This window comes from Apium graveolens, chromosome 5 (genome assembly GCF_009905375.1).
Source record: "Apium graveolens cultivar Ventura chromosome 5, ASM990537v1, whole genome shotgun sequence".
NCBI lineage: Eukaryota > Viridiplantae > Streptophyta > Magnoliopsida > Apiales > Apiaceae > Apium > Apium graveolens.
Window position 1 is genome coordinate 257,235,834 of NC_133651.1, and position 13,966 is coordinate 257,249,799.

General features: G+C 31.5%; 1 protein-coding gene across 1 annotated transcript; it reads left to right on the plus strand.

The window, feature by feature from the left end:
- Window positions 1–2,936: 2,936 nt before the first annotated feature.
- On the plus strand, window positions 2,937–3,666 carry LOC141725086 (large ribosomal subunit protein uL11). Its single transcript, XM_074527473.1, has one exon. It carries the CDS (start codon window positions 2,994–2,996, stop codon window positions 3,492–3,494), a length of 501 nt encoding a protein of 166 aa, XP_074383574.1. The 5' UTR covers window positions 2,937–2,993; the 3' UTR covers window positions 3,495–3,666.
- The last annotated feature ends 10,300 nt before the right edge of the window (window positions 3,667–13,966 follow it).

Below are 13,966 nucleotides of genomic sequence, written 5' to 3' on the forward strand. Positions count from 1 at the left end.
TTATATACAGAAATACAGTTAGAGGAGTAATTGACAAAAATTGATTTCGAGTTCACATGTTTAAGCAATATATGTAGAAAAATATATATGTGAAAATTAACTTTAATAGATTTTTTTTAATCTCAATATACAAATATAATCCACTGTTAACTTTCATTATTGAAGTAGACACCATTGTATAATGCTATACAAAATTGAAATATCTGATTAGTAATGTTTAGACAATAATAAAAATCAACCAAGTTTTTCTATATGCCAAATTTATTCACATACTCTGTACCAATCTAATGCAAAGTTTAAGCACGAACACGATTGATAAAAATATTCTCATACTTTAAAGAATCCTCATGGTGTACTATTTATGTTATGTAATATTTACTGGATTTTTTTAAAAAGTATTTAATTAAAAAAATATTTACTCACTTTTGTTGTACAAATTATTAAAATATTGACTACTAAAAACGTAAAAGAGAAATGTTAAAATATGAGTTAAAAGACTTTTAATTGGTTAAAATGTGAGAGAAAGAAAACTAAATTAAAATACTGAGATTTAACATTAAACTATAATATCAATTTTATATTTCAAAATAAACGGAACCTAAATAACTGTAATAAATAAATTAAATAAAATTAGATGATAACCGTTTATGTTATAAAAATTACAAACTTCGTGAAAAAAAATCAAAATTGAAGAAATTTGGAGCGCGCGTAGCGCGGGCAAAAAGTCCCTAATTTATTAAAATAGTGATATTTGTAGAACATGATTCACATTATAATACATTTTACAAAAAAATTTATACTATTTTACTTGCAGAACATATATGGACTCCCGTACTCAACTAAAAATAAGCACTCAATAGAAACTTGAAAAATTATAGAATTCATTATTTTGAAAAAAAATATATCTAAATTTAGCAATAATAAATTTACAAAAAAATATTTAGTGTTATAAAATATTGTACAACTATTTTGAATTATTTGAAAAAAGGTTAAAACTCTAATGTATTATACTATTTGATTTAATCCATGTTATGCTATCTAAATAAAAAATTAATATTAGTCGATATTTTGAAAGGATCAATAAGTTCAACTAATAGTTAAAAAAATTCATCAAACTGAAAATATTTAATTTTAGAAAAATAATATACTCCCTCTGTCCCTCCCATTTGTTTACACTTTCCTTTTTTGGATGTCCCTTCCAATTGTTTACATTTCAAAATTTTCCAAAAATAGTAAAGTTTTTATAATTTTTAAAATAACTACATCCACTACTTCCCTCCACTATATCCACTTTATACATATAATATTAATCAGTCCCACTACTTTACTCATTTTTCAACTTTTCTCCACTACTTTATCATTTTTCTTAAACTCCGCGCCCAACCCAAATGTAAACATTTGGGAGGGATGGAGGGAGTACATGTTATCAAGTTGCTATAAAAGAAATATTAGAATCATAAATGAAAAAAACTTCAAAATGATTTGAATGATGATATTAGTACAAATTTATCTTCAGATTCTTGAAAAAAAACTTATGAATATCAGTAGTTAGTCTTTATGACATATTAATTATTTTTATGTCACATCCATGACTGATTCTATGTTGAGTAAAAATAGATATTGTTTAATTGTCAGTGCTATTACGACTACGACATATATAAAATTATAATTTATTTATTAGATAATTATAATTTTTGAAAAATCATAAATACATATTTTTTTGAGTAATTTACTGAATAACAATTAGATTTATACAAGACCAAGATATCTAGCATATAAATAAACGAGACCAACATAATTTACTCAAAAATATAATAAATAATAATTTACATACATACACAAACATGTGACTTTATCTTTACCAATATTAAAATATTCAATTTTAATGGTGTATTTCAGAGTTATTGATATATATACTAGAAGAAAATAACAAAAGTTTTTATATTCTGAAAATAAGAATGATCAATTAAATTTAAGTTTTTTTTCAATGTGTTAAATACTAGATAGATTATGTCAATTTTAATTCATGAATTGACAATTATATGAAATCTAATAAAATTAACTTTGTATAATAGAGAGGATTAAAAATTAAGTACACGGCCGAGATCAACTTTAATTAATGAATTAAGACATTAGCAATGATATTAAATCAACATAAACGTTGAATTAAAAAATAACAATTTTTTTAAAAATAAACTTATATTAATTGTAGTGTAAATTCTACTTTGTTTAATATTGCGATTGTAGGTCTTGATCACTTTAATTATGCTTTACTAATCCTTTTAAATTAAACAAGATAGTTGTAAATTGTTAATGATTTTAGTAATAAAATATCTAATTACTTCGGGTTTATTTGACCAAAACTCAAAAATTTACTCGATTCTGCAATATACATATATGTTAATTTTTAGTTTCTTTTGATAAACATATTGACAATATTTAATGGATTAACTTCAATCTTTTTCATTTACACATACCCTGCTTGTATTCATTTAGTAAATACAAATTACACGACACAAACAAGAAAATATGCATTATGATTAATGAGATATATTCAAAACGTTATGAAAGTTATTAATGTTTTACATTAAAATTATACATATTGATAGATACTCAACTTGTATTTGATATGTTTTAGACGTTATATAATATTTATCAATAAGAAAATGATCAAGAATTTTACTAATATAATTATATGATGTACAAACAAAATCTAGAAAATAACTCGTACTTATTATACTAGTTTATTGTTAAAACGTAATTTGACGTTGTAAAATGCTCTAAAACCGGGAGAGACGGATTATAGATTATCAAAAACTTACCTTCTGTTGCACAGCCCATAACCGACACCAGTAGAAGCAGTCTGCACAGAAGCCCAATTAAAAAGGCCCAAAAAGGTCACCTAAACCCTAGCCTTTTATAACCCCAACTTAACCTCATTTCACAACTCTATCACCTATCTTGAAAACCCTAGCTTTTTCAATCTCCCCAAAATGCCGCCCAAGTTCGATCCATCGCAAGTCGTCGACGTCTACGTCCGAGTCACCGGCGGCGAAGTCGGCGCGGCGAGTTCACTCGCACCCAAAATCGGTCCACTCGGTCTCTCTCCCAAGAAAATCGGAGAAGACATCGCCAAAGAGACTGCTAAGGACTGGAAGGGCTTACGTGTCACCGTCAAGCTCACTGTGCAGAACCGTCAGGCCAAAGTCTCCGTCGTACCGTCCGCGGCGGCGCTGGTCATCAAGGCGTTGAAGGAGCCGGAACGTGATCGCAAAAAGACGAAGAACATCAAGCATTCCGGTAACATCTCGCTGGATGACGTCATTGAGATTGCTAAGATCATGAGGCCGAGATCGATGGCGAAAGAGTTGCAAGGGACGGTTAAGGAGATTTTAGGAACGTGTGTTTCGGTTGGATGTACGGTTGATGGAAAGGATCCTAAGGATTTGCAGGAGGAGATTGATGGAGGTGATGTCGAGATTCCGCTCGATTAATTCGACAATGTGATGTTGCCCCCCCCCTGATTTTAATTTTAATATAAAACTGTGTTGTTTTCGTATAATTCCGGTTTAGTTGCTTTCATAATTTTGTGATACGTTGCAGTAATTATAATCGGATTCTATGTTAGTTTCGCATAATGTTGTTTAAATTGTTTATTTTCTGGTATGCTATGCTGTATTATGCTTGTCATGGGATATGTGCTGCTACGATTTTGTCTGTGGTATTTGATGTTTATTATTGTTTTGTGATTTATTGAACATCAGAGATTATCAGTCTAGTATTAACTTATAATTTAGAGTCATCACATTAATTGCTGTCATCGTATATAATTAGAGTTAGTATTATGTTTGTATTAGAAATTTAGAATGTAGCATGAAGGTACTCATAATATAACATGAAATGTTCATTGTATTGTGAAATTTCAAATGTTTTGGAACTACACACAAGATCTTTTGTGTTGGAACAAGAGGTGTGCATCACATGTGTTTACGTTGTAACAATGTGTTGATATCTAATGTGTTATAGATCAAGAGCATTCTCGAAATTTATAAGGTTTGTACCTTTGATTAATAACTTGCTTAGGAATGCAAAGGTTACCTATACCAATGAATTGAGTTGAAAAAATTAACATGGAGTAGTATAATAGGATATTTCCAATTCATGATGTGCTCTTTCCTTTTGCTTGATCCAAGTAACTTACAGAGTTTGTATGTTGCATTGTTGCCTCGTTGATGATCTTAGGTATTTGATTAGTCGTCCGCTTTTCCTAAATATAAAGTCAGCACTTCAAGACTTTAGATTAACTCCGAGGCTGGCTTTCTTTGATGTAATCCCAGACTGAATTAGTTTATTTTAGTTTATTTTCTCTGTTATGTTATATATTTCGACCCTAAGTTACCCAAAGGATTGGATTGAGTCAATTTTCTAAGTTATTATCATTGAATTATGATACCTTCTAAGTTGGGATCACAGAAACAAGTAGAAAATGTGATGCAGGTAAAAATGATAGATATTTGTGGATTAACCGTAGAAACCCAAACCTAAGGCTATCCAACCGAAAAAGAATCACTACCCTTAGGGTTTCTCAACCGCATAAGAGAAATTTGCTAGGATCGCAACCCATATCAAGAGAGAGAACAATCTCAATTCAATAATAATCAATCAAATCTATATAATAAATCATATTACAATTGTTTATATAAACTCCTAAAACTTGACCACCAAGTAAAATCTTCCTAATAAAGGAAACAAATCCTTTTCTTATTCTCTACTATAAGATAGAATATTCATAATAATACTTATATATATAACACTATATATCAAAACACAATTAAATCTATTTCTAACTAAAAATACAAAATGAATACAAATCAATATTCTAATCTTTTGTTCCGCATCATTCTCCTCGCCTTTGAAAAAAACTCGTCCACGAGTTTTATAATATTTGAGAATTAATGAACAAAGTGATGACTTGTCATAACAATAAAAGATGTCTAATTCCAACTCCATAAGCCAGATATTCGGTAACAACACACACAAAATAAGAAATAAGAAATTTTGATGTGTTAGTCGTTGCCAATATATTTTCAAGGCCTAGAAAATTAACATATTTCAACTTGACGATGTTGTTCTTGTGGTTTGCAGCTTCTTCACTTTTAACTACCTCCTCTACCTCTTCTCCAATGTTAAAACACTGAATAGACGACTTCTCAACCTCTTGTTTTTCCATGTTGATACACTGAACATTAGAAGTTTCAAGAATATTGGTATTTTTACCTGGAGATGGAGGTTTTATAGGTGGAGGCGGATGATGATGTTGCACACCAAGTTGTTCCATAATTATTTTCAGTGTTGCTCTCACATCTTGCATTTGCAAACTCAAATCTTCAAGCTTATTCTCCAATTTTTGTCGCCCTAGATTGTTTTGATCCATAAATTTATCAAGACGGTTGTTTACTTTGCTAGCAGTATCCATTCTGTCAAAATAAGGATTTGGGGCTGTTTTGCATGTTCTGAAATATTCAGGGGCTTCTGGTGGCTGATGACAACTTGTAGGAGGCTACTGGTGGCTTGAAGGTGGTTTTTTGGTAGCTGGCGGAGGCTGTCTGGTGGCTGTCGGTGGCTGCTGGTGGCTGCCGGAGGTTGTTGGTGGCCGTCGGAGGCTGCTGAGTAGTTTCTGGTAGCTGCTTGGACTGCTGGTAGTTTTTTTCTTTTTCCTTTTTTTGTAGGGAAGGTGTTTGATAAAAGATTTGTGAAGGAACGGTGGCTTTTGATACCACTTTGATGCAGGACATGTATTAAAACGGGTAAAGAGGATAGATATTTGTGGATTAACTGCAGAAAACTCACACATAAGGCGATCCAATTGAAGAAGAATTACTACCCTTAGGGTGTCTCAACCGCAAAAGAGAAGTTTGCTGGGATCGTAACCCATAACAAGAGAGAGAACAATCCCAATTCAATAATAATCAATCAAATCTATATAATAAATCAGATTACAATTGTTTATATAAACTTCTAAAACTTGATCACCAAGTAAAATCTTCCTAATAAAAAAAACAAATCCTTTTCTTATTCTCTACTATAATATAGAATATTCATACTAATACTTATATATATGACACTATATATCAAAACACAATTAAATCTATTTCTAAATAAAAATTTAAAATAAATACAAATCAATATTCTAATCTTTCGTTCCGCATCAAAATGATAAAAGTTGTTCAGGGGATTTTTTTTGAAGGAATAAACCAAACAGTAAAGGGTTTGAGGTCCTTGCAAAAACATAGCATGAGAGTAAATCAATGCCGATGATAGTCATTAGTTACATCATTTTTCGTCTAGGAACTTAAAATTCTGTTGCTGACTTTATTGCCATTGGTTGTTGGAACCTGGATGTTGAACTTGAAGGCTGAATGGTACTCTCTCTGGTCCTGAACGATTTTTGCATGTAGTTTGAGGTGACTTAAAAGTAGGTTAAGCTAATGATGTTGAGGGCCAGAGTACTTATTAATTAGAAAATTATTTCTTGTTTTTGTTGTGTTTTTTTGATACTATTTACATAGTGTTGCGGTTCTTGTTACATTTTCTTATTGAAGCTATGTAAAAATTGTAATTGGCTGTTTTGAAAATATGACAGGCAATATAGTTTTCCTCATTATATATATATAATACTGTATTGTGTTAAAGAGTAGTGCATTCTATCCTTGTGTTTTGCTTTCCAGTAGTTCCTTCAAACAGTATTAAATCATGCTGTTATTGTTATTTGCATATTTGTTGAGTTAGCAAATATAATTTCATTTAATCGCAGTTTCTTTTAAAATTTTGTATGTACAATCTTGGATCTCTGTGAATGATCAATGTCTCCACGTGTTTATGTAGATGCATTAGGAACTTATTGTTGGTTATAGTTTGTTGTAAAGTATATCCGTTGCCTGAACAAAAAATTAAGTGTTGGTGAATTTAAACATGTCAACTTTCATGGAACGGTGAAGTAAATAAGCGATCTTGAATGCTTTCTCAATGTTAATGAGAGGAATTAAGGGAATTCAGTTGGTGTGGTTTAATTAAGGGAATTCAGTTGGTGTGGTTTAATTTGATTTGTTTTGATTTGTTTATTTAAAGGAAAATTGGTGGGGATGGAATTGAGAGAGTTGATTGGGTATGCAATGAAACTGGAACTTGATGTGGTTCAGCTTCAATTCGTGTTTTGTTAGACTATATCTTTACCATAATATACTTAACCTGGAAGTCCCCTATAAAAAAATATTATTGAGAGCTTTGGTATAGAAAAGAGAGAAATTCCTGTAATTGGAAAAGGAGGTATAAACATGCATGTAGACTTGAGGACTTGAAAATAGTCGGTAAGAAAGGGTTTATGTCAAAACTCTTGATTTCAAGGTCCTGTTATCCGTATTTTGAGTACATAATGCATACATGATACTTTAATTGAAGTAATTTTAGGGCTGGGGAACATGGTCTGCTAGGGTGCACAATGTTGTGGAGTCTCATTCTCTGTGACAGCATTTGGGTGTTTAGTTATCATATCATCTGCATTTACGGAACTTTTTGTTATTTGAAGCTTTTGGAGATTCCAAGTAAATTTTACCCTTTTTTTGACAAAAGTAAATTATGCCTTAATTTTATATACTTAAGATTCGCAAAATCCTCTTGGTGAAAAAAGTGTGGGCAAATTTGCAACATTGAAAATCCCGGTTTTTGGTGGTGATAATACTTTTGTCGGGAACTGGGCAAGGTGGAGGTACGCCGGGGCGTGAAGCCGAGAACCCCTCCCACTAAAATCTGATAAGTTGCAAATCATTTTACTTTACTTTTTACATGAACAGGGCAGTATATAAACATACAAATTTAACTTAGCAGCTAATGCTAATATTGAACAAAATGTCATGTCATGTACAGGTCACATGTCATGTACAGGGAATTATAAGTTTTTTGAATTACTTCATTTTCTTGTAAATAAATTAAATTAAGTAAATTTAAAAATTGAATTTAATGGGTTTCTAATTATATAGGTTGGTTGTGATTTACTATTAATTTACTATTATATAGGTATTGTAGATTGCATACATTTTACAAGCAGAACATTACAAAAATATATTATTCTACAAAACATGTTTAGTTTGCAGAACATAAATGTTCATGTTGCAGAACATACTGCAGGACATACATATTGTACTGTAAATATATGAGATTTGCATGATTTTGTTGAAATTATGCTATTTGTGTAACATGTTTTGCAAAATAACACGTTTTACAATATATTTTATTTGCAGAACGTAGATGGACTCCGAGTACTCCGACAAAAAGGTGGACTCCATAGAACTCAGCCCATACAATATATACATATTAATAAAAACATCAAAATCATATTAAATGAAATTATTTGAAGAAAGGGAAGTAGATAAATTCAAAAAATAAGATTCAAATAATATGTGAGTAAAAGATAAATTCAAAAAATAAGATTTCAATTCATGCACATGGTTCGTACAACAGAAGAAAGTAATTATTATGTCGACCTATATTTACATGACACGTGCCCCACTAATACTGTAAACGCTTATTTTTAGTCGTTTAATATGACCTAAACACCTTACTTATACAAGGTTAATGTGATATCCCTTATTCTCTTTTATGTATGTCAGAAATACTAAAATTAATTTTAAATTCTTAGAAATTTGACATTTTTCCAAGTTCGGTCAATTTTAGACACTAAATTATTTTTTTAACAAAGTCTGAGGGCTTAACATCAAAAGTTGATGTTTGTATCTGAATTTGTGGATTATATCTTTCCAAATAATATCACACTATTTTAATCTTTGAACTAGTTTTACTATATAAATTCATAACATCTAATAAATTTAAGATCCTAGTTTGAACGTTAATCAAAGACTTTCTTTATTTAAAAGAATATATGGATACTAACTTCTCCCTCACAACGGATAGTATAAAAAAATTATTAATTTATAAGTTTTTGGCTGAATTGTTAGATAAGTATAAAATTTGTTTATTATATTAACAATTTTATAACTTTGTAGTACTTGGAAGTATTAATTGTTCACAGGATATGTGTGCACCGATTCATTTAACTTTAATTTCCAAAAAAATGTTAGTTTTTTCATTCTAATATTTGAAACAATTCAATTTTTCTAAAAGAAGGCTCATGAATATTTTTTTCACTGGATTTCAAAATCATGAGGACCGACCCTCTTTCTAAATACCATAAGTTAAGTACCAGTGTATTAATAATTTGAAATATAAAATGGATGTGTACGGAGTTCCTTTGTGTACCATAGTTGTAAGCATATGAAAATTTTAAATATGTATTTTGGTCAAAAATGAAATAAAACCCGGATGTATGGGGTTGTTGCGGTCAATCATTTTTATCATCTCCAATCTCTTAGTTTAATTACTCCTATCACTAAGCTTGATACTAAAGCAATGAATGGATAAATTCATGAAAATTTGTAAACGTGTTGGAAGCTATACACAAAATTAGAACACAACTCCCCACTTGAAATTATAATAATATGTTATATAGAGTGTTGTCGATAAATGCAAGTATACATGTCATAACAAGTAGTATAAAAATTCGTTCTTGCAAAGACTAATTTTAAGCTATTAATTACCAAACACCATTCTTTTTCTAATTCAAGTCAAAATAAAATATAAATTGTTTACCACTAATTAATAAACTAACACAAATAAATTTCAATATTAAATAATCTAGGCACATAACTTCATCTTGAGTTCTTCAATAAAACTACTCAAATATCTCTATTTTAGTGTTCCAATTATTAGTCTAAGGCATGTAACTAATCACAAGGACATTCCGTATCTCAAGTGATCTTAATTCATTGACTTATTCCTGTAAACCTACGAAGAATTTAAGTTTCTGAACAGCATTAACTACAGCCTTATATTGACTACCAAAGGTGTTTAAGTATATTCCTATCTTAAACACAAATTAACACATATGCCAATTATTAGTTATAGTGATTAGGTCTTAATTTACATTTTCTCTTCCAAGTCAACCTAAATTACCAAATCAAGTTAAAGGTTGATCATTCCTTGAAAAACATTACATACAAATCACTACAAACAATTGTAATGAACACCATAATAGAGAATGAAAGAGTAATTTATAGGAAATTATAAGAATCCATTACAGGCCTAGAAGCAGAATTAGTTCAACATCACAACAAAGAGAGATATACACAATGAATACATGATAACAAGGTTACAACTAAGAAAAGTAAAGAGAAGATAAGAGAAGATAAAACTCTAGATTTTGATCTTACTTCACCAATTCTCCTCTTGAATTCTTCCCTGCCTTCTTTCTCCTGTGCTTCTCTCTGTTCTTTGTGTGTAACTCTTCTCCCCCCAGTCACGTACGTGTCTAATATTTTTTTAATCTATTCATGGCCTGAACTAACGGCCCAACATCTAAATATTATATTATTTTAATTATTTAGTAACAATACAAATAAGTATCCTACATAAAGTAGAATTATCTGGACTGGCTGCTTCTGGCCTTTTTCTGGGAAGTTTGGAATGTCAATAAAATCTGAGACCATACTTGTTGTGCAAGACATGTCTGTATCATAACAAGACTAAGTCATACTGACAACCCTAAGTTTAGTTGTATTGTAACCTTAATCTGTAATTCATACTTGTAACACTTAATGTCTGTAAAATGTAAATGGAGCAGACTGGAGCATTTTTCTCTAAACAGTGTCAAGCCTAAGAATTCTATCTGGAAGAAGATCAAGAAGGTCATGCCTCAGAAGAATTATGAAGAAGCTTGGAGTTGAATAAATCTGTTTGGTGAAAAACATTCTAAGTCAAGATCTTTACAAGTCACATAATTAGTGTTATAGAGAAGTCATTCGAGAACTCAGAAAGACCTATCGAGAATTCAGGAATTGTCTATCGAGAAATCAGGAAATGCTTTTGGAGATATCGACAAGTCAGATACCCATTCGAGAACTCAGAGATATCGACAAGTGTACATTCATTAGAGAACTCTGAGTTATCGATAAGACAAAATTCACTAGAGAACTCAGAGTTGTCGATAAGTCAAGTCAACAATGAAGTTTCAGAGATATCGAGATGTCGAGTTCTCTACAGCTTAATTGGAGATCTCGAAGTGAAGAGATTTCTCTAAGTACAGAATTGCAGAATAGTTCAATATCCAAGGTTGCAAATCAACAAACAATTCACACAGCTGGATTGACAAGTCTACAAAAAGCAGCTTGAGAGATGTGAAAGATCAATGACAAAGATTAACTAAAAGAGGAGATTAAAGTAAATATAGGATGCTAAAGATATGCTAAGCCATAAATGGAAGATTTGCTTTTCTATAAATAGAAATGACAAGTGACAGTTTAGAAAAGCTAATAGCATGTTTATTACACACTGTGTAAACCAGCAGTTAACTGAGTTATAAAGTTAACACTGGTCCTTAGTCAGTAATAACAACCAAGATAGAAAATTTAGTATTCTCTCAAAAAAGAAGCTAAGTTCTAAAACAAGAACTTAGAGATTTTGTACCAAAACACTGCTTGATTTTTAATATAAAATTAAGTGAGTTTTGAAGATTTTTGTTCTACATATTTACATTGTTATTTATGTTTAACATCTACTCCACAAAATCATTGATACCAATCAACTGCTAAACTCAGAGCAAAACTAAAAAGTAAACATTTAAGCCAAAACACATTCACCCCCCTCTGTGTTGTATTCATACCTAACAAGTGGTATCAGAGCAAAATCTGAAAGTAAACAGATTAGATCTTGGAAAAATGAATACACAGAAAATCAGTAGTATCAAGATTCCTCCGTTTGATAAGGCCAATTACACTTTATGGAAAAAGAAAATGTTGCTGTTTATAAGAATGGCCAATCATCTTTACATTGGTATGCTCAAGAATGGGCCCTTCATATGGTTATTCCAGCTCATTATGCTCCCAAGGATCCTTCTGAGTATACTGAACCTGAAAGAGAGAAAGTTTCCCTAGACAGTGCTTTGCAACTGATACTAATTGAGTCACTTGACAATGTAATGTATAATAACATTGTCAACTGTGACACTGCTAAACAGATCTGGGAAAAGATTGAAATACTTTGTGAAGGAACTGAGGAGGTTAGGTCAAATCAAAGAAGGATATTGATTTCTCAGTATGAGGGTTTTATGGCTAAACCAAAGAAGGGTATTACTGATGTGTTTGAAAGGTTTAATAAGCTGATAAATGACTTGCAGCTTCATGATAAATTTTATGATGTCGAAAATTAAATTTGAAGTTCTTGCTTACTCTCCCTGATCACTTAGAACAGAAAATCTCTGCAATTAGAGAAGGAAGGGATCTGAGTAGAATCACACTGGAAGTGCTCTATGGGGTTCTGAAAACTTATGAACTTGAAATGATTCAAAAGAAGTCATTAAGGGCTGGTCAAGGATATGTAATGGATGGTTCAAGTGCACTGATTGTGAATGATGGCCAGACTTCTAATGATGAGCAAAGATCCCCAACTCCAGCAATTTCTACAAGTGAGAAAATAGTCAATGACATAGAAGAGCAAGTCATACTGGAATTGGATGAAGAAGATGAATTCTACACTCTTGATGAGCTTGATGAGATAGACAAATCAATGGCTTACTTGGCTAGAAAATTCTCTAATATTAGAGTAAAGAAACCAAGATTTTTCAAGAGCAAAGGACAGTCCTTCAACAAAGACAGCAGCTGGAAAGGAAAAGGGAAGTACACTCCTGATAGCAAAACGGGCTACAAAACTGGATCTGTTGATAGATCAAAAATAAGGTGCTTTAACTGTGATGAGTTGGGCCATTTTGCTACAGAATGTAGGAAACCCAAGAAGGCAAAGAAAGATAAAGCCTATCTTGAATTGGAAGTAAAGTATGCTGCTCTTCTAAAGAAGCAACAAAGGAAAGCTTATATTGCTGAGGGCAAGAGCTGGGATGATTCAGATAATGATGAAGATGAAGAAGTTGGAAACTATGCATTCATGGCCTTGGAGCAAGGAGATTCTTCATCATCTAAATCACAGGTACCAACTCTTATCACAATTGATTTAAATGTGAGTCAATATAAGGAAACTGTTGAAAAGATGAGCACAGAAATGTTCCACATTCATACAAGCATGGTTGCTGCAAATGAGGAAGTTAACAGATTGAAGAAGATCAATGAAAAACTTGAGAGTGAAAAATAAGAGGTTGAATTATTGCTGGTTGAGCTTGATGCTGCTAAACAAGAAATTGCATACTTAAAGAATAAATTAAAGTGTGCAAGTGAAATTGAAGCAGTGTTGAGAGAAAGGCTAGAGAAGAATGAAGTGAAGCCGAAATCCTTCAAAAATGCTTCTGAGTTGATTGGCCAATATCATGAAAAGAACAAGCCTTGTGCAAACATTGCCATTGGTCTTGACTATGAGGGTTTGAACAACAATAAGAAGTCTGTCAGTAACAAAGGAAAATCAATTGAAATTGAAGATGTTCCAATTATTTTGAAGAAAGTTGAATCACCTTTGTTCAAGGCATGTGAAGTGAGCTTCAGTGAAGAAGAGTTGATCATCAAACAAGAGATAGCTGATGAGGACAAGGAAAAGGAAAATGATGAGACAACTCAGTCTTCCATCTCTGTTGAAACACCAAAAGCCAATCAAGAAACTAAGGAGCCTGTGAAGGAGATTAAAGCTAAACAGGTCAAAAAGAAAAAGAAGAATAGAAATGGAAAGATTGAGATAAACAAAAGCAATAATTTTGCTTATGTTGCAGATGCTCCTAGAAAGAGGTGTGAGAATTGTGGATCAATGAATCGCCTAACTCATCTTTGTAAAAAGACTGTTATCAATCCACCTGAAGGAGTCTGCAAGTACAAAGAAGCCAAGGCTAATGATCCCTATTCATTCTGTGACGAGTTTGACT

Excerpts from the sequence above, each read along its gene's own strand:
- LOC141725086 (XM_074527473.1), top strand. The coding sequence starts at position 2,994 with ATGCCGCCCAAGTTCGATCCATCGCAAGTCGTCGACGTCTACGTCCGA.